A 26,245-nucleotide genomic window follows, 5' to 3' on the forward strand; every position below is an offset into this window, starting at 1 on the left:
CTGGGGCGGGGGGGGGATAAAGAGGTGAGGAGGGAGTAGCTCCTATTTTACCAAACCCAACGTCCGTGCAGACATTTATTTAAGAGTGTGAACATGTGCAAATACAAACATGCTCACATTCTGCTGAACTCTCACCGGCGAGGGAGCCGCCATACTAAGGCGAGATGCGGGGTGCACCCCAAGACATCCACACACACCAAGACAAACCGTTCACGCACACACGCATACACTACGGACAATTTGGAGGAATCGGTTCACCTAAATTGTGTGTTTTTGGAGTTGGGAAGAAAACCCACGCTGACACGGGGAGAACACACAAACTCTGCTCATACAGGACTCGAACCCAGTACCTTCTTGCTGTGAGTCGACAGTGCTAACCATTACGCCACCGTTAGCCTAGTTAGCCACCGTTAGCCACGCCTGGAGAGACACCACCTGAATGGGTTTGCATGGTGGTGTGGAAGTTTATTCAAGTTGAATGTGTGAGGAATCTGACCTTCGCAGAAAGCCTCGTCTACCTCCCATCAAAGACGAGGAAGGACTGTGGTTCCTCTCCTGCTGTACTTGTTGCACATGCACACACACACACACACACACACACACCCTTCTATCAGTGTGAGAATTCACTGCGGCAGAGTACACAGTCTCCTTGATTTCATATGGCTGCCCTCCTCGTCGATTTGCCAGGGTCGTGTGGAATGTTTGCCATTCCCTTAATCTATTATCTCAAAAATATTGGGCTTAGGTGATGGAGCTGTGAGTTGGGAGCCAGCTGCTCTCCCACGCGATGTAAATCCAAAATAAGCCGACGCTGGAGACCAGCTGCACCATCCAAGTATCTTTTATTCCACATCACTCGGCTGATGCAAATTATTCTGTGTTGAATTTACGCAAAACGTCATTGTGTTGATATGACCATGATCATACAGCACTCTGGTTCTGCTTGTTCGTACTTGACAGTCAACATGAATCCGTTTGGGTTTTGATCAGCAGCTTGAACCAAATGATGTTTTGATGATGTCAGTGAGATATTTCTATACATTTGCACATTATGTACTAGTGTTGTAGGTCTCGAGATCAGACCGATCTTATCTACCTCTGCAGAGGTCTGAAAGTCAGACCGCTTGTCTCCTTCTGCTCTGCCATTAAATCACTGACAGGGCCCGCCGACTTGCCTATGACTCCGCCCCCTTCTGCATTAAAAGCGCCTGTTTAGCTTGGCTGGACACGTAGAAGTCTGGTGAAAAAGCAGAAGTGACCTGTGCCGTGTGAGTTCTTCTTATTAGCCGTTGATTTATTAAAATGTTAAACATGCTGAACTCTTTTTTTTTTGCAGAATGTTTGACCTTTAGGAGCTTTTTGTCCTGTAAACTGTTGCAAGTTATTTTTAGATTGACAATTTTACTTTGAAATCGTCACAAATATTTTATTTTATTTTACACCTCAATGGCTTTTGGTGTAACAGGGGGTTCAATGGCAACTGACGACAGGGAGAAAAAAAGAAAAGAGTCTAAACGTGGGTATGAATCACACAGGAGGCAGTGATTTCAGGCAGACAATCGTCTGGTGGTCACCCGACAGGGCAAAAGTTAGAAAATAACACATTTGAGATTTGTTTCATTTTGCTGGTTCAAAAACAGCATATCAGAATTTGTTTTTGTTGCAAACTTAATGCGAAAAATAGGGTACTGGTCATTTTGTTCTGTTCTGTTTTGTTGTGTTTATATATATATATATACATATACAGTACAGTTTTGGTCTTGTCTCGGTCTCGGTTGGTGTGGTCTTGACTACAACAATATTACATACTGAACAACGAAGAGAGTGTTCAGGAAGGGTTTCTCCTGATTAATTGGATTAAGTGACTCCACAGTAGTTACAGGACGAAAGAAAAAGCAGCGCTTCCCATTGGCTGGCTGGTGTGATTCTGCTCTCTGGAGGAGGACCCGCTAATCCATGAATGAAACTGCCGTGGTGTTTATCGGATTTGAGAACCTCAGCAGTTTGAGCCGTCATTGCTGGGACCAGCAGTTGCAGAGGAAGGGAACTTGTGCCAGCAGCTCTTTGGTAATGTGTCCTCTTCTTACCACTATCATCTCAAATTGTGGGGCTTGGACAAGGCTGCTGCCATGCTGTCCATACCCAGAGGGCAGGGTGGGGGGGGGGGGGGCAAGATGAGGAAGGGGAGGCAGGGCAGCGTCTTTGCTCTAATCCCTTTCCAGCAGGCCGAGCAGCAGGCGCTTGTGCTGCATTCCACAGCTGTGGGGGCTTTGTGGGTGGGGAGGGGGGGGTTAGCAGCATTCCTCCGTGGCCCGAGGCCATCAAAGATTCCGCGCAACATCAAAGGCCACTCAGAGCCAAGGTGTGCAATCCTCCCCTCGGTCCACTTATAGCAACGTCAACCTCTCAGCCCTGCAACACACATGTGGCATGCCCCGCCTCCAGCCCCGCCTCCATCCTCACCGGTCAGCAGCATCATTAATCACAGCTCATTAAGCAGTGGCTTTGACTTTTACCGTGCGGGGTGATCGGGGGGGGGGGGGGGGGGGGGTATATGTGGATATAAACCACACAAACATTGAATGTCGTGTAGAACAACAGCTGAAGATGTGTTGGGTTGACTGTGGGACTGAACTGAATAAGAAACCACTTGGCAGACATTTAAGTTCTTTGAAGACAATCGACTTCAACAGATGTCATCTTTTGTTTTTTTCGGTTCTCTTAGATGTATATGTAGAAAACAACACCAGAGCGTAGGTCATACCTAGCCTCAATCATAAAGGGTTGTCTTTTGACTTTTGACTTATCTTTATATTTTTTCATGGTTTCCTTGGAAACATGATTTATTTTTTCCTATAAGGTGACCCTGAAAGGGGACGGGGGGGGGACGGGGGGGGGGGGGGGGGTCACAAACTATACATACTAGCATCTTCAGACTTCTGATGCATAAATCAGCCATCAGTATTTTGTTCCTTTTGGTAACTTTATGTTGTCTGTTTTTCTTTTACGTAAATGTTAGTTTTACTAGACTAAACAAATAGGTAGTTGTCATCTGCTGGTGTGTTACACTGCTAGTCGTGTGTTACACTGCTGGTGTGTTACACTGCTAGTCGTGTGTTACACTGCTAGTCGTGCGAATGAATTGACGGTGTCAACACGTTATACCCGTGTTTGCTACCATAATTGTCCTCATAAGGACAGCAGTCTGTTACCTGTGGAGACAATATGTTTGTTTACTGTTTACTGTTACTTTATCTTTCTGCATAGCTGATGTGATCTCTTCATGGGGGTGGGGGTGGGGGGGGGCTTCTTTCCACTCTCCCCCCCTTTCAAAAATGGTGGCATCCAGCCCAATATTGACCCCTGAACTTTGTCGGCCTGTCCTTTGTTCATGTTAGTACGTGTCACTCTGGTTTTTAAGGACTGAAGAGTTGAACGTGACACCAGGAAGAGCGCACACACACACACACACACACACGCCAGAAGGCACTCGCAGTGAGTTAATAGAGCCATAAGCTCGGCGTCCTGCTCAGTGTTAGAGCTGTCAACCCCAGAGCTTTGTGCTGCATATCCGGACGTTTACATGCTATTAGGTGTCCTCGGCAGCGTCCCCTGCTCACACTGGAACCATGGCACTTGTTTGCTTTGCCCGTTGCTATGAGGATGGCGTGGAGGTGATTTTCAGGGACGGTTAAAGAGTGGATAGAAAGTAAAGGGGCGAAGCCAGCACAGAATTGCGGACGTTCTGACTGCGCAGCCAAAGTTTTTTACTCATCCTGAAGTCAAACGGTCTCGCCAGTCAAGTGGGCGGAGTTTGTTTAATTCGCGTTGCAGAAGTGTCGGCTGTTCACATCACAGAAGTCCAGCTGATGTTCAGAATGTAAAGTTTTTGCTGCTCCATATGTACATTGGCGCCGTAGACTGGCAAAGGACAGTACTGTTGGACTAACTTGTTTAATTGTTCCTTTAGTCCCAGTGGAGAAGACAAAAGGGAGGAAGTCTTCATTATTTGAGAGGAAAAGCAGCGGTATCCCTTTACAGTGCTAATGTTACGGGAGAAGGAGTGTCGGGCCCCACCTGGAGGGCCCTCCCAGCTGCTCGGCTGTAACTGGATCCCACTTCTTCTCTCCTCAAGGCTACCAGCTCTCTTTGAAGTTATTTCTAGTGCTGGGAAAGACGACTAGCAAGTGACCGAGAGGGGCAAAGAGTGACTCAGAGTGAGAGGGGAGGTGTGTTTTAGTACATGTATGTAAGTTTATTTGTACATGCTATACATAGAAGGCTGCAATTTAAAACTTTAACTCCTTTCTTGTGCTTGCTTCCTCCTGTGCAGGCTAACAGGAGAACCTGCGGTTGTGATTAATCCACTTAAAGTCTGAATTATGCTTAACATTAGATATGGATGGAAAACAAACCTCCTGATACTTTAAATATAGGAAATAGAAGAGCGTAAGGGCATTGGCGTAAGTCCTCTGAACAACAACCCTTAAAAACGTTCAATTCTGTAACCTAGACAGTTTATTATGTGTCTATTATCATATAATAATAATGAGTAATGCAGGATGCACACATCTTAAATGGTGCTTGAAGTCACTGTAAAACATACCTGGTCTCATTTTGTCAGAGACAAACATGAGAAACTTACTCCCAGCAGAATGGCCTGGTGAGATCTGAGGTAATCATTCATCCCAGCCTGGGGCAGAAGTGGGACATCACAGAGCCTGAACTAAAAATCACTTGCCTTTACCCTGTTCATAAAGGGTTCTGTAAGCAGCTCATTCCCCTCCTAATTGGATTTACAACATCCACATGGTAATCTGGATCATCACCAAAAGGTTCTAAATTGTTCTTGGTATCTTTATCCACCAACCATGAAAGGTAAAAGTGAATCAGAGTTGATGTGTATTGTTAACTGATTTTTGAATCCATAAATGGAGTTTTAATGTTAAAATTGTATTTTTTTGCCTGACCTGATTCTGGATCAGATCCCAGGAGACATTTTGCATGATAGGTCATATCGGACCCCTTTATGACTGTGATTTCTGGCGAGTGAATTCAATGCATATTTTACAAAATATGATAAAAATAAAAGCCTCCATTATAAGTAAATGGGAAAATCCAGAAAAAAAATATATATCCAGACAGGTATTCAAGATTCAAGATTCAAGATACTTTATTATTATTATGCGAACATAATAAAATCGTCTGAAGGCCCACGGCTTAAGGCACACATCGGAACATAATCAAAAACTAAAACTAAATTCTCTCTCTTAAAGAAACAATATATATACACAAAGAGAGGTATCAGGATCGCTCTCAAAATTTGATGGGCTCTACATTAGACCAAGACCCATCTTCACATTTTTCCCCTTCAAGATCCATCCAGCAGTTTTCCGTAATCCCGCTAAACACAATGTGCACCCCTATTTTTGGAAAGATTGCGACAGGATCCGCAAACCAGATCGGATCCAGATGAAATTGGGTGGTGCGATAGAGGCCTCCACCCTACATGACTGTATCAAATGCCATAAATATGTCAATAATAAACCGAGATATTGAGGAACACATTTTAAAGCTCCATTAACTGCAATGTTAATGAACATTTCAAAGTGATCCTTAATCCAGGATCTCTTCTGGATCATCACCAAAATGTAATCATCTGTTTCCGGTAACATTCCCAACATTTCGTCAAGATCCGTCTGTAACTTTTTGCGTTACGTTTCTAACAGACAGACAGGCAAACAAGCCCACCCCGGTGATGACATAACCTTCGGCAGAGGTTAAAAAGTAAAGGAGGATGAACTGAATGTAATGGGAGTTAAACTGTCACTTTTGACTCCAGCCAAAAGGACGTCACAGAACAATTGCAAAAATAAGCAAATGTAATTTTACATCTTGGCAAACATGCACTGGTCATGAAAAACATTCCTTCTGGAGGTTTTTTTCATGTTTATATATCACTACAAATTTAATACGTATGTGTGCAGCCATGCTGTTCTTGGCAGGAAGCCAGATTGTGTTTGTGTTTAAGGTTGTTTATGTATGTGGTTGCTGATGAGGCGATATTGCAGACTTGAACTATCGGGGTTGCTGTTTCCCACCTCGTTTTAATGAGGATGCCACTTTGACCTCCAGGAACAGCAGCAGCATAGTAGCTGCCAGCCACCGCCCTCTCTCTATCTGCTTCACCCACTCCAAGCTTTTATCGTTCTGAGCAGTGTGTGCTCACAGAGATGTCGTTTTTTTGCTTATTACTAAGACTGTAGAAAAGGGGTGCCATGTGCGTTCTTCTTGCGTTAAATTGCTTGCTTAAATTCAGCACAAATTCAACTTGGAAAATAGAAAATACAGGAATATTTTAGCACCGTCTCTTTTCCACGATGCATATCGTCAATTCTTTGCATCGCGATGCACCTTACCACGATTCATTGTTACACCCCTAATAGATAGATACCAGATACTTTATTTATGCTGAAGGAAATTCTTTTTATTTTATTTTATAATATACTGTGCATCATATTGAAGTCAGCTGGTTTTGAACCATGTCGCATTTGCAATGGAAAACAACCACCAGTTCAGTGCCGATGTGAGGGCCGCCGGTAATATGCAGCGGAAATATGTCTGAGTGTGTTCGTTAAGAGTAGTGAAGTTTATCTGCTGGTAATGAGGAAGAAACCAGTAGCCTAGTTAATGCTTGAGTTTTGATGAAAAGGGGTTTATTATGAGGCCCAGATAGACACACAGGTCCCAAAGGAGACCTCGTATATGGGCTGGGATGAGATGCACCCAATGCTTCTCCTCTGCGGTGAGTGAGTTCACGGTGAGCATACGGTCAGTGAGAGACACCGCTGAGTTACCCCTCAGTCACCCGTGATTGTGTGTCAGACTACACAACCAACACACCCCTGAGCTCAAACAGTGAGAAAAGTCAACACGTGCACAGCACTGGGGAAACAGATGGGTGCGAGGACTGGCGCCTGGCCCGGGTTTCGGGTTTTGGGAAATGGGTGCCAGCTCTTCTTCATACTTGATTCTGATCAACAGAATCTGTCTGGTTAATCATTTCACAGACAACCTTCAGACAAGTTCGCTTTGGTTGTTAGAGCGGTATCTCATCCTGTGACCCAGACGCCATCATAAGATTTAGTGGAGCTCAGTTCTGGGCAAAATACTTTTATAGATCTGTTTAGCTCAGGGATCATCCTCCTCTCCAAGCCGCCTGCTTGGCTTTTGATGTTTTGAGCTCATGCCGCGATGCCTTTCTGCAATGCGCAGCACATTCGGCACTGTCTTTCACCAAGATGAGCATAAGTCTTCCTCAAGTTCATAAGACTTTCGTAGTAGGTGCTAAAAATATGGCAGGCGCATCATCTTCATGAAACTTGCATGGTCACGAAGCTTTGTATTAGTCTTGATGTTGTGTCATTGTGTCATTGCGCAAATGAGGATACAGTAATACCTTGACATACGAACTATAATTTGTTCCAGGACCGAGCTCATAACACAAATTTCTCGTGTGTCAAATCAATTTTTTACTGTATGAAATAACTGAAAACAATTTAATCTATTTCCGCCGTCTTTTTTTTTTTTTTTACTTAATGCTCAGTGAATTGTGTTACAGGCAGACGAAGCAGAATGGCCCTGAATGGTGTGACTTGCATTTAGATTTTCTTTAGAATTTTTTTTTTTTTTTCGGGGGAGGGCATGAGGTCAAGGGTGGTGGTGGGAGTTTTTAGGAGAAGGTTCGTGTTTTGATCCCATTACCAACTGTAATCAGGTTGCTTGTCTGTGGATGAGGCAGACATACCCACAAAGGACTGATAACAGATTCACAAAGCGGGAGTCTATTCAGAGCTTAGTTTTGGTGATGCGTTACAAAGACAGTTATAAATGTTGCTGATACTTCGTATCTACGTGGACAGTCATGCAAATTTGTTCAAGACGATCTGAATTAATAAAAAAGTGAAAATTCATCTTTGAAACTAGACAGAATTAGATATTAACATTGTACTGGGCCTTATGTCATCCATTAAATACTTGTGCATCCAGATGATGAATCATTCATTCATTCCTTCATTCATTCATTGTCCTGACCACTTTATCTGTAATCTAGGTTGCGGGTGTTGCTCTTGCTGTGTCATTCCTTGGCCGTCCCCTAAGTCTCCAAAGAGCTTCATCAAAATAAATTCCGAGTACTCAATAGTCCTGAGGAAATGGTCTTAAGTTGAACAGCGGCTCGTGTGAGCAAGACGTCCTCCTACAGTTGGTTTGGCAGGAAGGCGTAAGGGTTGTAAGGGGGTGTGGCCACGCTGAGTGGCAGTTTGGAGTTCAAGCTGAAGCCAAGATCTCCTTGAGTGTGCAGCCCTTGAAACGTGATAGTCATGTGAAAGACTGCGTTTCCAAGGGGGCAGGGCAGCACAAGAGCCGCCCCCCTTGTGGCACCTCAGCGGCACGAGAGGGCACCGAAACCCCCCCCCCCCCCCAGGTACAGAAGAGGCTAGCAAAGTGGAACAAGGGGGTGTTTCCAGTGGCCTAGCAGTTAGAACACAGAGGAACAGCTTCTGTCATGGTCTGTGTGTGTGTGTGTGTGATGGCACGTTTGCGTATGTGCTTGTTCCTCCTTTGTGAGGATGCCCAATGGCTGTGACCTACTTCAGTGGATCTCTGTCCCCTATCCACATCAAGCTCCTTTCCCTGCTCCCCATCCCCACATCCATCAACGCCAACATCAACATCTGACAAAAAAAAAAAGAAAGAAAAATCTCTGTGTCGAGATAATGCAATGGCCAGCCTCTAAAATAACAACACGATCCACAACAACAACACTGTCCCATTTGGTGTGCAAGATTTTCCCCACAATGGCCCAGTGTTTGAGGACCCAGGGGCACAGGCGGAGGGGGGGGGGGGGTTCCCCTTTGCCATCCAAGCTATTAGACAAGCATAGGAGAGGGGTTGGAATCACACAGCGAGCAGCGCTCCACATCCTGGGCTGCATTTATCTCTATCTGCTTCATCCTTACGGCCTACGCTATTCATGCGGTATCACACAAAGTGTTACCTCGGTTGACTTGTGTGTGTGTGTGTGTGTGTGTGTGTGTGTGAGTGTGTGTGTGTGTGCGTCGTGCCTCGGAGGATTGTCATGGATTTAGAATGACAATGTGTGGGAGGGGCAAATTGAGAAAGGCAGGCTGAATAAAAACCTGACGAGGTTATGCTCTTTCATCTTTGACTCTCCCCTCAATGTTGGCGTCCTCCAAAGGCTTAGAGAGAAACTGTGCTCTGAAATGATCAGATTAAAATGCGTGTGCACACTTTACCTGTGCTGCCTCCCTGTTTCTGTCAGCCCGTCATTCAGAGCATGGCGCCTTGACTTAACTGTGTTGAAAAGAAAGAGCAGCTTTGAGAGAATGCAGTGGAAGGCGGACAAGGTGATTTTTGAAACAATATTTTGTGAAAAGTCAGTGAAGATTTATAGTAACCTCCTCCTTGCTCTTTTGAGCCGATAGTCCATTTTGTTTTAAAGAACAAACCGTCCGAGCTGATTTTCTTCGGAGATGTGAGGTGGACGATACCACCATGAGAACTTCCTCTAGAAGACAGACTGAATAGGAGCTGGACTGTCCTTCCTTGACTCTTCAGCAGATCACTTTATTTGCTTTTGACCCCTTTCCTCTTGGCCAGGTCTTTTCCAAATACCCTTTAGGTTAGGGGCTTGACCCCCAAGCCTTGTGTCACTGAAGTGATGATGCACCTTCTGATTGGCCTGGTGCATGACTAACCTGCTCCCAGTGCGTTGAATTGGGGTCCAAAGGTCGGCGTTCACCAGAGAGAAAAAGGTATCTTGGGTCATCAAGGGTGGCCCTGGGGGCCTGGGGTAACCGAGGTCTAGTTGCCATGGTGCTGGATGATTGGGGATACTGCGGTCATTGGGTTAATAGGATAAGTGGCCTGCAGGTGCGTTTTGCCCAGTTTAATACAAGGAGCTTGTCTTTGGTCTGTTCCTGGGGGGGGGGGGGGGGGGGGGTCTGGGATGCAGTTTTAATCCAACCATTGTTGCTTTTCTGTTAATTGTCCTCACAATAGAGATGCATCTTGAGAATGCACACTCGCACATTTTCAAAATTGATGATTAGAAAACAATCTCTAGCCGTTCCTTGATGTGCAGAAGACAGACCTTTTCAAAGTTGTTATTCTGTGGCCTTCCGTATCACACTCAGTCTTCTTTTCTTCTTCACCATTATCCCACTATCACAGTGGTTGTAGTTAATGGTGCTGTTGGGGACTTGATTGTAATGAGAGGACACCTCAATGTCGTCTTAGTCCTGGTCTCTGAGTCTCTTGTTGGTCGACTGTATGCGGCTTCGTGCTGATTAAATTAAATTGTGATAAAAGGAGAGATTACTGTGCATTCATGCAAAAACTATAATAGGACTGGCAGCAGTGTTTAAGGCACCCTTGAGTAAAAATTCAGTGACAATCTGTCTCATCAGCGGAGCCCTGATAGCACACAAATCCACATTCTGCTCATAGGCTGCTATTCTTTCAGAGATCTTCTATGATGCTGCGCTCTCTGTGTAGCTCCAGCATGATTTTACCACACACAGCGAATACTTCAGAGGCAACTAATGCTCTTAAGCTCTTATGGTTCATTATGGAACATGGGTGACAATTGGATTATAAGTGGTGGAACTCACACACGCAGTGTGGGCAGCGTTTCGTGTTTTATTTTGCTTCATGAACTAAAGAGGAAGAAAACGCCATGCATGAATGTGACGGTATGAAACGTCTTGAGAGCTTTTAACACGTGTTTTATTTTATTTATTTATTTTTGGCACCAGTGGCGTTACAGTATTAATTGCACCAAATGGAACATGGCAATGCTAACCATGATCACCTTTGAAATTCACAGCAGCTCATCCCTTCTGTCTTCTTTTTCCAGATGCATCCTTTGGGACTATGTAATAATAATGACGAGGAGGACCTGTATGAGTATGGCTGGGTCGGCGTGGTGAAGCTGGAGCAACCAGAGCTGGACCCCAGTTGTCTCACCGTGCTGGGAAAGGTAAAGAACCATGTGTTTCCTGCGTTGTGTTTGCATGGTGTTGCCCTCATGATGTAGAGAAAGCTTCAGCGCTACTCTGTGCATATAAAACAACAGCTGTTGTTCAAGATCACAGATGGGTTACGTCGCTAATACTGGAAAGATTTTCCTCAGTATTGATTGATGTGTTATTCCGTCACACAGCAGAAATGAATGCGATGACGGCTTGTCAGCGGGCTTCCTCACCGTGTCGCTTCCTGTTTACTGCCTTGCACAATGGCACACTGTTCTTCTCACACACACACACACACACACACACACACACACACACACACAGTAACAGCAGCTTAAATTCAGATCCAGCTGGGACACTGAAGTAACTGAGAAACTATGAAACTCAGCCGCGGCGGTCCTGGTTGTCTAGGAGCCCAACAAAAATGATGCGCAATCAATTTATCATACATTTGCTGAAGGCACCCGATATAAAACTTGCTCCAGCTGCTCTGCCAACAGCAACTTTAATGCCTGCACTCTATCCACACGCCCGCGTCCTTCAAAGCTGAGGATCTGTTTACAAAAAAAAAAGCATCAATTAAATGTAATTGTATTTGATACTGAGTTGGTGCCAACTAGTCAAGAAACACAACAAATCTTTCATCCTGGTGATTAAACCATCGTATTAAAGTTATATGGCAAGCTGCCTTTGTTTGACATAGCAGGTAAAATACGTTTGCTAAGTGCCTATATATTACTGCATATTCTATACAACTTCTGTTTGCACATTAAATGTGCAAACATAAAATGTACATTATACGTTTGTTTTTACAACCCAGCCCAAGGGGGTTAAGACTTGGAAATGATTCAAGGATTTCTCTCCTGCTTTGTTCGGGCCCTTGAAATATACATCCTATAATTGGCTTTTTCAGTTTGCACCTTGTTGTTTATCTTATATTGTAAGCACATTTGAACTTTTCTACTATTATTCTTTGAAGATAAATATTATAATTTGTCCTCATTGGCATGTGCATAAACTGAAATAATCACTGATGGTCTCGTACCTTTAAAAACATGTTCTTAAATGTAACTAATACTTCAGCAAAGATGGCTCACTGTGTGTCGGCCCGTAAGTTGTAAATTCTGTCAGTTGATCCTTTGACTCCTGCCAGTTTTGTCATGCTGGGACATGAATACCCTGAAAGAATAGTAAAGTGAATACTACTTCTCTGTAAACAGTTTTTGAGATCAAACCCGCCAAGTATGCTGTCAGGTGTCCTGAGTGTTTGGGTGCGAGTAGAAATATGCATACTTGGTGTTTCGGGTACAGACAGTCTCCTTTCCAGCACGTTTGTGCTGGGGACTATTATTTATCTTATTCTCAATTAAAGCCCTTTTAAGAATGCATCTTTTATCTTTTGTAGTCACAAAACAATTAATGGAAGGACTTATTTTCCTTACTTCCCATTGCTTGGCGTATTGAGCGTGAGCAGGATCCCTCCCTTTTCTCACCAGCACTCTGTCTCCATCGCCTCCTCCCTTCCCCCGGTCCCCTCTGGATCCCAAAGTGGTATTTTATCATGCTTTAATTAAGTGTCCCTCTTAATGGAATGTACCAACATTCTTTGGAGGATGAGGCTGGTTAAAGAGAGCAGCCACTCATAACCTAAGGAGCCCTCGTGCTGCATAGACATGCTAATGGCGCCGTCTCTTTGGGGATGGTGAGTGCTACATGGCTGATGCATACTTGGGCGGAGCACTGGAAAAATGGACCTAATGCTCAGCACTCAATGTTCTCTTGGACTCCAGCTATGAATATAATTATCAGTGATGGCTTCGCTGATTAGTTAATGGTCTTCGCTGAGGCGATGCCCTTGTTTCCGGAGCGGTTAACAGTTTAGCAGGGAAGCCAAGCGAACCTTAACTCGTTTAAGATGACGTCACATGAATGTGGCGATAGAGAGTAGTACATGATTTCAATTTATTTTAATAAGCTAATAAACTGTGTTGTGGGTGTTCTGGAATATGCTGAAGGGGAGACATGCAGAGAACTAACAAGCATCTTGTCTGCTTCCCTTTTTTACTTGCTTCCCTCCAGCTCTGGTTAAGTAGACGTCTTTTAATTCTTGTCTAAAGCATTAAGACTGCTAAAGTCCTGGTGGTCAGAAGAAAACCATCAACGCAACAGTGGAGAGTTCTCCATCTTCCTCTGCCACTTCATCTACTTGTGTCAATTGCCTGCTTTATATTCTGTCAGCTTTGCATTCTGGGAAAGTTTCCACAGATAGGTTGTTCCAGTGTGGTTATTTTTTTTATTGACATTATTTTGCGCAATTAACATTTGTTCTATAATCATTTTAGCAACACATTCTATTTACAACAAAAGTTCAGTTTGTTTGGGGAAAAAAAACTAAAAAATCTGTCAATGTAATTAGCCATCTTTGTTTTGGCTGCATTAATTATGGGTAAAATAAAAATAAAATAAGAAACCCTGAGCTCTTTATTGTATTGTGGTAAATGTAGGCATAGAAGGAAGAAGAATGCATGGAACACAAACATAAATATTGTTTTGGATGGCAGCATTATAGCAACTCAAATCTAATTCAGTGATAAACGTATTACTAATATGATCTATGGACCTGATCTAGCAACAGGCATTTAACTCAGTGTGTCAGGAAGAGGAAGACTGACAAGTGAGACTGAGGTCATCATTTTGTTCAGCTGTGAAGTTACTGTTTAATTCAACAGTCCCAAGGAGAGGAAAGAAAGAAGGATTGAATAATCTAACAATCATTGTGTGATGCTGAGCCATAATGGCTCCCAGCTACATGGCATGTACCACGAGGACACCAGAGACCCACGTCTTCTCATTGACACCACTCAGAGACCAGTGCTAATGTGTGAAATGACCCTGTAGCAAGATGGCAAGACCCTTTGCCCTCCAGCCAGCCTCGCTACTCGTTTGACCCTCTGGTCTAAAGCATTAAGACTGCTATTTTTTTCATTCAGAAAGAACTATATTTACAGAAGGAAAGCTCATTTTTTGCATCCTGACAGACCCTTGCCAGGGGCCTGAACACAGCTGGGGGGCATTGCATTGGCACCACTGCGTTGGCCCCGCCAGCCTGCTTACTCTGCCCAAGCAACCACCATGCACAGCCTCAGTTACAGTCTGAATACTATGCCAGTCTTACACACTCACCCTGTCTGGTTTGGCCACATGCTTGGCAGTCCCCCCCCCCTCCCACCCTGCTAGCCCCTGACTGAACCCAAGAGCTCCCCCACTTTACTGCCACTTTGCCACCAACAGTGTTGGGGGTTTGTCTGGTCAATCTAGATTGCACTCAGTTAAAGAATACCAATGAACATAAGATATATGCCAATCCATGTGGGACCATAAAGCCCCCCAGGTATGTGGCAAAGGGCATCCTCTGCTCCATTTAGATTTGCTTTAATACCAGGAAGGGACTCGCACAGATTTTCCCATTGGAAGTTGCATGGAGTGATCCAGAGTGTTATTCACTCCCAGATAAGATCTCTTGTGTCAACTTACAAGTTGTTCAGTTTACACTAGTGGAGAATCACTGAATTCTTAAACTGCAGGAATGGCAGTTTTACCAAAAAAGAAAAAAGATCACTTTCTTTGTTTTTGTTTTGTTTTTAAGCTTGTATGATTCGGTAATCAGCTTTGATTTCAGATCGCTTTAACTTAAGCTCTGAAATCAGTAAATTCTAGAAGTCGAGGAAAAAGGAGGAAATGAGGTCAGTCATGTTTGCCTTTGAAGTCCATGTACAAACCCGACACAAAATGTGTGTGTCACAGATACGTACACAGTTTTTTCCTGCACTTCCTGCTCATTCCTGTGAGAGGTGCAACAAGCAGCAGGAGAGCCTTCTGCTAATCCATTCCAACTGACGCTAACTGTATTAGCACCAACGTTGTGAAATGGTTTACTTTCAGGTTTATGGTGCTGTATATGGATGATGCTGCCAGCACACTGGCACTATTATAACACGTTAGCAGGTAGTTCCTGAGCTTTAGTTGCAGCTTATCAAGCTGCTCTTTTCTTTGAAGTGTTTAGAAATGTTGTAAATCGTGCTCGGGAGCTTTTGAGCATTCGTCTATTTGCAAGTCTTTTGCAACCAATATCATATTTCGGGTTATTTCCTCCCTCCTGTCCGACTCTCAACCCAGCTGCCTCTATCCTCATACACACCGTATTTCACACTCATACAAGTTACATATTTTGACAGCTCATCTGGAACACGAAATCGAGCCATTGGCTTTCATTGGTGGCCCAGACCGGTCGGGGTCTTTGTCGTTCTTCCAGCACGATATCTCTTCAGGAACTGCCTCATAGGGCCGTGCGGCATTGAATATTCCCCTTTCATTCTTGTTTGGCTCTCATGACATCAGCATCCAACCCTGGCAACTGGGGAAGGAAAGGCAGAGAAGTGGGAGGATGGCAGATAGAGATAGGAGTGGGAGGCAGAGGACAGATTGAAGGGAAGGGGCTTGGGGGGGGTTGCTTCTCAAGGAGATGACGAAACCAAATGTGTCTGGTTTTGGTAAGTAGGTGGATTTGTGTCTCGCTTGGTGCAACTTCTTCTTTTTTGTACGCACACAAGCAGAAGAAAATCCGTCCGTCCTCCTTCACAGGCGCTGCAGTTTGTGCAAAGCCAGTATATTGGTGGGCACTGCATATAAAACTCCACGGTATTTGCTTGTGTGTGTGTGTGTGTGTGTGTGGCCTGACACTGTCCTTGACCAGCTTGTCTCTGATCTACAATCAGTTCCACCTGCAGCAAAAGCCAAAGACAACACTTCACCGGACCGAAGCACAACGGGCCCAAAACTAGTCGCTGAAATAACTCGAGCAGTAAGAAAAGTGTCAAAATCTTTATCGACTTGTCCTCCCAGAAACAAAGCTAGCTACTGAAGGGTTTGTTTGTTTGTTTTGTTGCCAGAAGCACAACCATGAAAGTGGGATCCTGTCTTCAACACACAGTAAAACACATTACTAAAATTGCAGATGCATTGGGACAAAGTAGGAGGTGGCAGAGGGGCGTGTTTCTGGGCCTTTTTGTGCTGGGGCCATTGAGTTGGCACTATGGGATGGCAGACCAGCGCAAACAGCTGCTGCCTCTTACTGCTAAGCGGCTCCTGGACTCGTAACTGTGTCTGGCATCTCAGCCAGAGCTGCAGCGTTGGTGTCGTGTGTGTGTCTGTGTGTGTGTTTATCAGCGTGATGGGGATACAGAAAGTGTTCAAGGACATCATGGACGGTGTGTGTCTGAAAAAGATGCCTGCTTTAAGAGAAAAATGGAAGGGAGATGAGTGTGATATTTGGGGCCAGATTCGCCGTCCTACACTCAGGTGCGTGTAAGAGGTCATCCCGCGGCCACGGCAGTGTCAGTAGGGTGTTAAGTTCAGGGCCCGTCGTAAAGGAGCCGCGATGCTGGCTTGAACTGGCTGCCTTTCCTTTTTCTGTGATCAGGTCTTTTACAACATGCTTTCCTTCCTGGATAGGAATTCCATCTGATCGGTGCGTGTGTCTGTCGATGGGGGGTGAATTAGCTCTTCCACCATTGATCGGAGCCGCAAGGCCGGCAGCTCATTTTGCGTCATGATGTACGGCTCACCAAGTCGCATCACTTTTGTCGAACTCCGCTCCTCTTTCACTCTTCCCTCTCCAAAAGCCCCGAGTGAAACGGAAGGAATATCGCCGTATTTAAATGCTCACAAATGTTCTGTTATCTGTTAAATTGCAGTGAAGCTGACAGAGTGATTGATTTGCAATGGTGGATTTTGTTCAGCACAGTTTCTCCCTCAGTTTTTTTTTTCTCAAAGTAAAGTAATAAAGACGCTGAGTATCGATAAAACAATTTTCCCCAGTGCTTGTACTAAAACGACGGGGTTGAGTGTGACAAATTGAAAGTCCATTTTGTCAGTTACTACTTGAGAGCTTTCGAGGCAAATATAACGGAGGCTCAAGTTGTAATGTCATAAACTTTCTCTGCTTTGGAAAGAATTGCAAGTTGAGTTTTATTCTGTAAGTTTCTGTCTTTCAGTCCCTTCCTCTGCTTTTTTTTTTTTTTTTTACTCATTGAAATATTTTTATTCTCATTGTTGTATAGAAGCACTCCCAATCTCAAAGAAACTTCCCATTTATGCGATCAATAGAGTACAAAATAAAGTAGCAAATGTCATTGTTGTCTTTATTAGCCAATCAATCACATCAAGAAGTCAACAAATGAACACAATGGGGACAAACCTATAAGCAATCGGATATCAAATAACCCTTACAGCTACTTCAAAGAGATTAAAAAATGCAGACGCTAACTCTTAACATTCCTCGCCACCTGTCCCAAACGGCCAAATGAAACAGCAGCACTGAAGGAGAGACAGAAAACTTGGAACAGAGAGGAGCTGCAGCAGAGAGAGAAGAAAAAAGGGAGGAGAAAAAACCCTTGTGAAGCTTAGAGCTCTCAAGGGCCTGCCTCTCGGGCTCTCCTTTCATGTTTGTGTACGCCTGAACTTGCTGATATTATCTTGGCCGCTTTTCCTGATGGGGTGGAGGGAGAGGTTTCCACTGTGACCAGGCAGGGGCCTCTCTCTCTCTCTCTCTCTCTCTCTCTCTCTCTCTCTCTCTCGTCTCTGTCATTTTTGGTGTCTCTCTTCCAGCTCTCTTCTAGCTTGTGTGGGAGCCCTCGCTCACCATCCTATACTTTAGTTCCCCCCGCCACAAAAAAAGTCTCTCCTAAATCACTGCTTCTCCTCGTTTTCATGGCGCTCGAGGTGCCTGGGATCCTACTGCGCTGGTTTCCATGGTCACTGGGAAGCTCTTTGTGTCATGTGGCTCAAAGCGAGCCGTCCCTGGGCCGAATTACCCAGCTTTCAATGGGAGGCCAAATGACCATTATTAGACTTCACAGCTCAGGCCCCTATTTAAAGAGACGAGAAAGGAACCCTGCGGGACTTAAGAAGACAGAGAGATGCAGAGAGAGAGAGAGAAATGGTGAAGGACAAAAAAAAAGTAGAACAAGGGTGAAGAAGACAGGAGGTGAGATGAGAAGAAAGTGCACTTGGCATATCACTTCGGAGTTGTTGTTGGTTTTTTTAAACATAGAATGTCATCCTTAATCATAATTAGTAATTGAAAGTTAGACTTTAGCCACAGCTGAGCCCCCCCTGTCTAGCAGCACATAGAAAGACGTGGTGGGGCCAGACATCCACCCACAGCCCCGCAGTGTCTCTCTCCGTCTCTGTCTGTGCCGGCGGCTTCGTAGGAGAATGAGCTCTTGTGAGAGAGGACCCTGCGTCCTGTGCCCTGCTGCGTGCGTCACGGCCTTGTTGTCTCTGAGGCTCAGGTCCACAGCCTGGCACGGAGGCTGGAAACTGAAGCCCCCTGTCCCCACACAGCTAATCTGAAGCCTCTTCTCACTGCAGAGAATTTCTCCTCAGCAGGTTCAGCGGAGGGGGGGGGGGGTCAAACTTCCTTTAATGTCTTGCCAGGAGGGAATGGTGGGCGCATTGAAAGTGTCTTTATGTTAGTAACGTGTTGAAAATGCTTGATGCCATTTTTCTTTTCTTTTTATTTTTTAAGTTATTCGCTCTCGGCTAAATGTAAAAACAAAAAGATCCAAGGACACTGTAGTTCTGAAAAGATGGCTGCATTTTTGTGTTCCTATCCGATTGGCCTTTTCCTTACCCGTGTGACTCTTTTGAAGCACCAGACCTGCCATTATGTGCATGTTTTACAGAGCGAGGCGTGCATGCAACGCTTAAGTCTGTACCCAAAAGGTTAGGCCCGTCTTCTTTTCTTTCCCACTGCTCGGGGAAACTATCCAGACATCGTGTAGCGTGAAGAAAGGGAGTAAACAACAACAACTCCTCTTTTGAGCAAGCAGGGACAAGGTCTCCTAAAGCGGCTTCAAGACGGAGAGAGATTATAGGAAAAGCTTCACGAGATCCTGCAGATGAATTAAATGGAGAGAGGCGGCTGCCGGCTCAACAGAAATCACTGTTTTTGGTCTGGTTCTCAGAGGAGCACCCGAAGATGTTACGCTGAAGCAGACACGTTTGAGGTCTGTCATCACTTGAATTTGAGGCAAGTAATAGCCTCCATATTCTCCAATAATGTTTTTTTTTTTTTTTACTTCAGTGTTGACGACAGTTCCATGGCAGGAACCTTCGTCAACACTGAAGATTGGAAATTGAAGACTAACATTGAAGTTAGCCCTTCTCTGATGTTGTACACTCCCAGCATGGGGAGCTCCTTTCCTGTACCCGGTGCTGTTCTATTTATTTTTATCCCTCCTGTTTGACAGACGTAATGGCACAATGGTGGCCTGCAGTAGCGCTCCCTGTTCTAATAAATAGCATGCATTTATTTTGAGTAGCTGTGCACTATTCATTCAGTCATGTCGGCTATAAGATCAGGTGCTTCCATATGTTTGAGTCCCGTGATTGTCACTCAGCTCCGTAGATGGATCTGGCCTCTTTTCCATGGTAAACAATGACGGACGGCTTTCTGCACAGGAGGCATCTGAACTGTGCACGTTGGAACAGAACGTGCACACACCTATTTTAAACGATAGCGCTGTCTTCACCTGTTGGGTAATGGTTTCGTTATGCATAATAATCCTGGAGCATCTTTTCACACTTGGGAGTGTTCCTGCTATGTTTTGTGTGCTTAATTGGGATGCCTATCTGTCTGCCAAAGTGCCCATGTGACCTACACTTAATATTGTACCTGAACGCATCCTGCTTATGCAGACAGACAAAACCATCTACGCTGGAGTCATAACATCTCTTATTTTTGCTGTAAATTAATTCATGATTACGGCCCAATTAAATCAAACAACTGAATTGTACTTTTTTTAAATGTTCCAACCATTTCTGATTTAATGAGTAAAACGTTAAGCCATTATTACAGTCAATGGTTCTTTACCTGGAAATGCATAAAGCCCAAAAACAAACTACAGAAATCACAGTGGTAATTCAAAAATATAGTTACGTCGAACGGGCCAATCAGAGACCTGTCTGAGCCGCTGTTATCGGATGGCTGCAGAGATGTCTTAAACACGTGTTGGAGACTGGCAAGCAGGGTAGTGTAAATCAAGCATTTCTTAACCCTCCCCTAAATGTATCGCCATCCGTCCATTGGTCTGATTCTTTTCTCAATAAAATATAATTCCGTACCAGATTACTCCCAACGTATCAGAAATCAGAACTGCATTAGTAATCTTTTTTAATCTTGGTGCTGAAGCATTGGGTGCATTTTTTGACAGACACTGTGCCTAATCCCTCAGGATAATCTCATTAAGAACAATGTTTTGACCCTTCAGAAGTTTCTATAGATTAAAATCATCAGTAATTAAATCTCGCCTGCTGATTTGAAACTGACTTCCTTACTATCATCCAAACAACTCCTTTTCAAAGACGAGGAGAAGGAGAAGCACTTAAAAAGTAGTCTTCTTGTCCCTAAACAGAAAGCTTGTTTATTTTCCTGTAAATCACAAAGGACCAAAACCGGTAAGAAAACAGCACGGGAGGGACGGAGGGGAAATTTAATTAGCTGTTGTCCATTCCTCCGGTCCCAGTGTTTGGTCTCGTCGGGGGCAAAGCAGGAGGAGAGGAGGCTGAAAGGCTCCCTGATAGGCTGCAGCCTGAGTCAGTGATGCGTGTGTGATCATGTGTGTGTGAGTGTCTCTGTCTGCTGTCACAAGACATCGCTCCATGGAGGGAGTCAGGAAATGCTGCCTGCGGTGAACAGGCAAGACAAACACGCATGTATGAGATTGAAGACGGAGGCTGAAATGCTCCGTGTTTTAGAACGAGCCTCTTTCTCATCCTTTATTTGTCATGTCTTCACAACACGCAAGAAAACAAAAACACTTTCATTTTATTACCAAGATAAAGAAAACATGTTCAAAGGGACCAAAAAATGTCCTTTTTAAATGTTGCTTCTAAAATGTTCTGCATGGCCATAATGAGACTTTTTAAAGGTTTAGGGATAGTTATCTGTAGCGTAACCCAGAACATATCAGTTTATATTCAGGTTGTATTGCCCTCGTGCTCTGAGAGCAGGTGACTGTGCTTTTACCCAGCCTTTCACCAAAAGGTAAAATAGCACGTCGCCCACGCAGGATGTCCCACGCATGCCAGGCATTGATTACACAACGAAGCGGGAAGATTCTGTCTGACCTGTCGGAATGTTTCGGGATATTTTTCACGCCACCTTTTAGTAACTCTTCCATCCGTTTGGTTACAGAGGTTTCTGCAGAAGAGTTGCACCCAGCTCTGATGGAAAACCAGCCGGGACTGCGCAGTGGAAATAGGGCTTGACTCATTATGCAGTGGTTAGATTTTGAGCTCTCCTGTCATGCGAGAGCATTGAGGATGGATTTTATGCCGTTTATATTTGCAGTTTAAGCTCCTTCTGTAGTTTTTGCCAAGGTTTGCAATCGGATTCCGGATTTGGTGTCGGTACAGGAACGAGATGAAAGTGAGGAGGGAAGAGAGGAGCCATGCGTGGGTACTATGCAGAGGGAGGATGAGTGTCACACGGTACACCTCACTCACTTTCTCTCCACCCTTTAATGGGGTCGGCTGTTGGCCAAGTTCTGCTGCCAGTTCCCCTCAGAGGTGCCCCCCCCCCCACATTCTCAAACACACAGAGACATTTTGATAGCACAATCCACTTGTATAATTGTGGTTATGCAATGGTGACTGAATGGCCACCCCACAGTACATGCTGAGGCAGAGACAAATGGAGGGAGTGGGGGGGGGGGGGTGAAGAAGAGGAATAGGACAATCAGGGAATGAAGGTGAAGAAATCCATGGAGAGATTTTTCTCTTCTAAAGACACAGTGGCTCCGATTCCATTTAGAAATTAACAGGGTGTTGTTTTCTCTCTCTCATCTGTTGCTTCTGCCTCCCAGTGAACTCTGATGCTCTCTCTCTCTCTCTCTCTCTCTCATCTGTTGCTTTTGCCTCCCAGTGAACTCTGTTGTTTTCTCCAGAGTTGACATGAACTTAAAAGGAGGCCGCTTTGGTGAAAACCATCTCCCTCTCCAGGAAATACATTCAGGAGTCATTTCATCTCCGACTGTGTTTATTGCACAACTCTCTTATATTTGGGCATTTAAAACTCATGTGAAGAAGAAACTTCCTCCATTGGAAATGCATTTTCCTTTGGGCTTAGAAACATGGTGGGGCAGACGGTCATGTAAAGGTTAATGAGTGTGTGTGTTGGTGTGTGTAGGCACACACAGAGGAAGTCTGGGATCAGGGTACCTGTTGTCTTTGTCTCATAGCGAGGTCATTACATCTGCTCCCCCCACACTTTCTGTCTCACCCCGTGGAGGCTCACAGTTTACCCACAATCCTCTTTGTTCCTCAGCACCGACAGCACAATGCCACCAGCAAAACTACATTTATTTTCTATGACTGAAAAATGCAAACTCGTCCAATGTTGAATGCTGCCGTACCAGGACCCCCCCCCCCCCGTATGCAGCATCAAGCAAAGGGCATTAAATGTGTGTTATTTGTGCTTCTTATGTGACAAAATGGGTCTTGACCAAGTCCAGACATTTTTCAGGAGCTGAGAGGAGAGTGAAAATGGAAGTTATTTCAGTCTGGCGACAGAAAGCGCGGCTCCAGAGGAAAGCCAATCAGCGCTCGCTTGCTCACACGTTGCCCACAGCCACTTTACAGTCCTGTCATTTGCGGTGAGGGTTCCAGGCCAGCAGTAGTCAAAAGACAATAAATCCAACTTTTAAACGAAAGACAATAATCTCCTTGAATATATTCTGTCTCTTAAACTGAAGCTAGATCAGCACTCGTACTCTGAACACATTCACCAAGCTGGTCTTCTCTCACTCCCTGATCTGAGCCATCATCTGTAACTTAATGGCCGTCGCCGCGTTCACTTGAGAGCTTCGAGTGATTCTTTCCCCGTGTGTTGATGTTGGGCCGACTGTTCGTTTATACGAAGGCGTCTCAATGGAGAGGAGCTTGAGGAGGCCCGCTGACCCCTGGCGAGGGGTTTTCTGTGCTTCATAAACATTTTTATTCAGGTCTAGAAAATGCACCTCAGACATTCCAGGACTTCCGGAAACGCTACAGCGACAGTAATCTAGGAGAGTCGAGAAGTTCAGAAAGGTCTGAGGAGCGACGACGGATGAACAGTGACTCCTTTCAAAGAACACACGTTCACCACAGAATGTTTGTTTTTATTTTTTACTATTTATTAATCAGCAATGTTCAAGCGGGACTGAAAACCTTAATTGCTTGGAAGGGTCATGGAAACATTTTTCAGGGAGGATGAAGCTCAATCAGGTCATTTGAGCTCACGTTGTGGCTTTTGTGATTTTTCTGTTTGAAGGCCTGCATTTTGCAGCAAGCAGCAGCTGCAGAATTTAGAGTTTCTCTCTGGGATCAATAAAGTATTCTGATTCTGAAACACGCGGTTAAAGCAGTTGATAAGCAGATTCAGTCACATCAAGTGAGATTGGCCGCCTATCAGGGAGGTTTTAATCAGTATGAAGGCCGATAATGTGCTTCATGAACAGAAAACGTCAGGGTTTATTTTAAAAAAAAATCCTGCACGTACCTGAGAACATACTCGGGCGACGCAGGCTTCTTAATTGGACCATTGTGTCTGCAATAAGGATTTGATTGATTGATTCTCCTACGCGGGCGACGCAAAACTCCGATTTTATTTCAGTTGAATGTAAATAATAAATAATGTCGTGGCTCACATGCCCTGCTGTGAAGAGGAGCGAGGAAGGAGAGAAAAACGTGGGTGACCACATATAAAAGAAAATCCACGGGAGAAAAATATGCCTTTTATCTTTTAATAAACCGTAAAAGTCAGGAGGCAACATGAAATTACAGCATAATGGCAGCAGAGCGTCCTCTGAAGACTTAATTGCCTTAATTATAGTAGTGCAGAGAGAGAGAGAGAGGGAGTGAAAGGAAAACATGTCAAGGAGGAAGAAAGGGAAAGGAGGGAAGAGTGGGAGCAACGCGATGGAAGGCCCGGTGCTGGAGGTCGATGTTGCAGGTGTGTCTCTTCACACACGACCTCACAGTCCTCTGGTTCTCAGGCGTAAATATATTCACATATGCATTGTTAACCCTTTAAAACCTGAACCATGAAGTAATCGTCAGAAAACTCTCATTTTTGGAAAATAAGGTCTTAATGGACACATTTATAAAATAATAATAATAATAAAATTAACATAAATTTGTATATAAGTAACTCTAATGTATTCAACTTTTGCTGAATCCGGATTTTTTTGTCATGGAGAATGCATGCGTCGACTTTTTCTGAAAAAATAAGATAAAATCAAACTTTTGAAGTAGAAGTCTCAAAATCCAGAAAGGCCAAGTGTATCAAATATGATACGTTAAAGGGTTAAGTTGCTGCAAATGCTTGGACGTCATGTGAGAATCCTCATTCCGCGTGAATGATGAAGGGATGAAGACAGCTTAAAGAAAAATGTTTTTAAAAAGTCTCTTTCCAGATGAGTGAAAATGGCTTTCTCAGATCTTACAAGCTGGCGGGTTTACTTGGGAGATGCTAAACATAGCTCTCGTTTTCCTCCATGTCTAGACTGGGCTTTTAGCGCTTTTCTGCTGCGGCCTTTGTTCACTCAGGGAAGATTGTACCTTCATTCTCATTCCTCTGAGCCAGCAGGAAGTCTGTTTAGCCAGCAGTACCGCGAGCCTGAGCTTCAGGTGGAGAGTTAAGCTGATCCCTGAGCATGGATAACCGATCATGTCTGGGACGGGCGCTCATGTTTCAGCGTGATAAAAATATTAGCGCTATACGTTTTGGAGTATGATGCAGCGAGTTCACCGTCACCCCTGGTGAGTCTTCACCTCCGAAAGCAGAGGAAGAATGTCACTCGTCTCCCATTAATTCAGGTTTAAGACAAAGAAATGCAATCAGAATCAACTTCATTTGCAACTTACTTTCGAGGCATTGGGGGGGGGGGGGAATATAGATAAGAAGATAGAAGAATAGATCTAGAATAACAGTAATCCAATGAGTTAGATGACGACCTACAACACAGTACAGCACTGGAGTAAAGGTAACACCTAATAATAATAATATTAATCATACGTTTTATTTGTAACGCACTCTAAATTTGAAACAAATCCAAAGTGCTACATTAAAGGAGAGGTCTTCTTATCAAAAGTACCTGCACTATATATAACCTGCATTATATATAAAGCAGAACGTAATGATAGCCTGCTGCTCGACACTAATGGAGAGAACCTGTGAACCGGTTCAGCCGGATGACTTAATGCTCTATTCACACGTGTGTGTGTGTGTGTGTGTATAAAGCATTAAGTGTGTATGACATGCCTCCTTCTCCTCAGTCATCTTCAAACACAGCCGCCCGGTGTGGTGGATTATTCAAGCCGCAATGATTTCCCATCTCTCCCTCTGTCTGTCGCTGCTGCCGCCGGCGCCGGTGCGTTTTGATGGTCAGCCTCCCGGCGAGCACCGGGAGGCTCCGGGTGACAGGGTTCGGGATATCTCATATCCCATGTATCTCCATACAAACCTGCGGGGAGTGTTCGGAGCCTGAGACTCCAAACTCAACCTTTCATTTTATTCAACATCCCAAGGAAATCCGCCAAAAAATGTTATGCAGTATCTAAAATAAATATGTCCTCACACACATCTCTCAGAAGTTAATTACCCTCGCCTTGCTGTCTTCGGCTTATTTGTTTTGTTTTGTTTTCACAGGGATGGGAAGGAGATGTGTCATGCTTTTAAGAGAGGCAGTTTGCCTGTGGCTGCATTTTTGTTGTCGTCAGGCAAGTCCCTGCACTGCTGCGCCTGAGCGGAGATTCTTTAGGAGGGAGATCTCTTTCTTCTCAAAGCGTCTTACCAAGAGCTATTAATTATTAACTGTGAGCGCTAACATCAAAGGAGCAGACTTGTGCTGAATTAAATGGGGGGGGGCTGGCAGCGTGGAGCTGAGAGGAAACTGGGTGAGAGGGAAGAGCTGAGCGAGAGTTCGCTTCTGAACTTTGTGAGTACAAAAAGTGAAAAGAAGAAAGCAAGAAGTGATGTTAGTAGATGTAAAGGAGGCAAGACCAAAGAGAAAGCTGGAAGAGCTTTTATTTAGAGTGTTTTCATGTTTCAGTGTTGGACGAGCCGCTCCTGGGAAAAGTGTGCAGGG

At 44.4% G+C, this 26,245-nt stretch overlaps 1 protein-coding gene across 1 annotated transcript in view; it reads left to right on the forward strand.

The window, feature by feature from the left end:
- The window catches only part of znrf3 (zinc and ring finger 3), a 56,004-nt gene that overhangs the window by 18,872 nt on the left and 10,887 nt on the right, over positions 1–26,245 (forward strand). Inside the window, exon 2 of the mRNA XM_068738667.1 lies at positions 10,940–11,062. Within this exon, the coding sequence (XP_068594768.1) occupies positions 10,940–11,062 (123 nt within the window). The remainder of the gene's footprint in view (positions 1–10,939; positions 11,063–26,245) is intronic.

Source organism: Brachionichthys hirsutus, chromosome 4 (genome assembly GCF_040956055.1).
Source record: "Brachionichthys hirsutus isolate HB-005 chromosome 4, CSIRO-AGI_Bhir_v1, whole genome shotgun sequence".
NCBI lineage: Eukaryota > Metazoa > Chordata > Actinopteri > Lophiiformes > Brachionichthyidae > Brachionichthys > Brachionichthys hirsutus.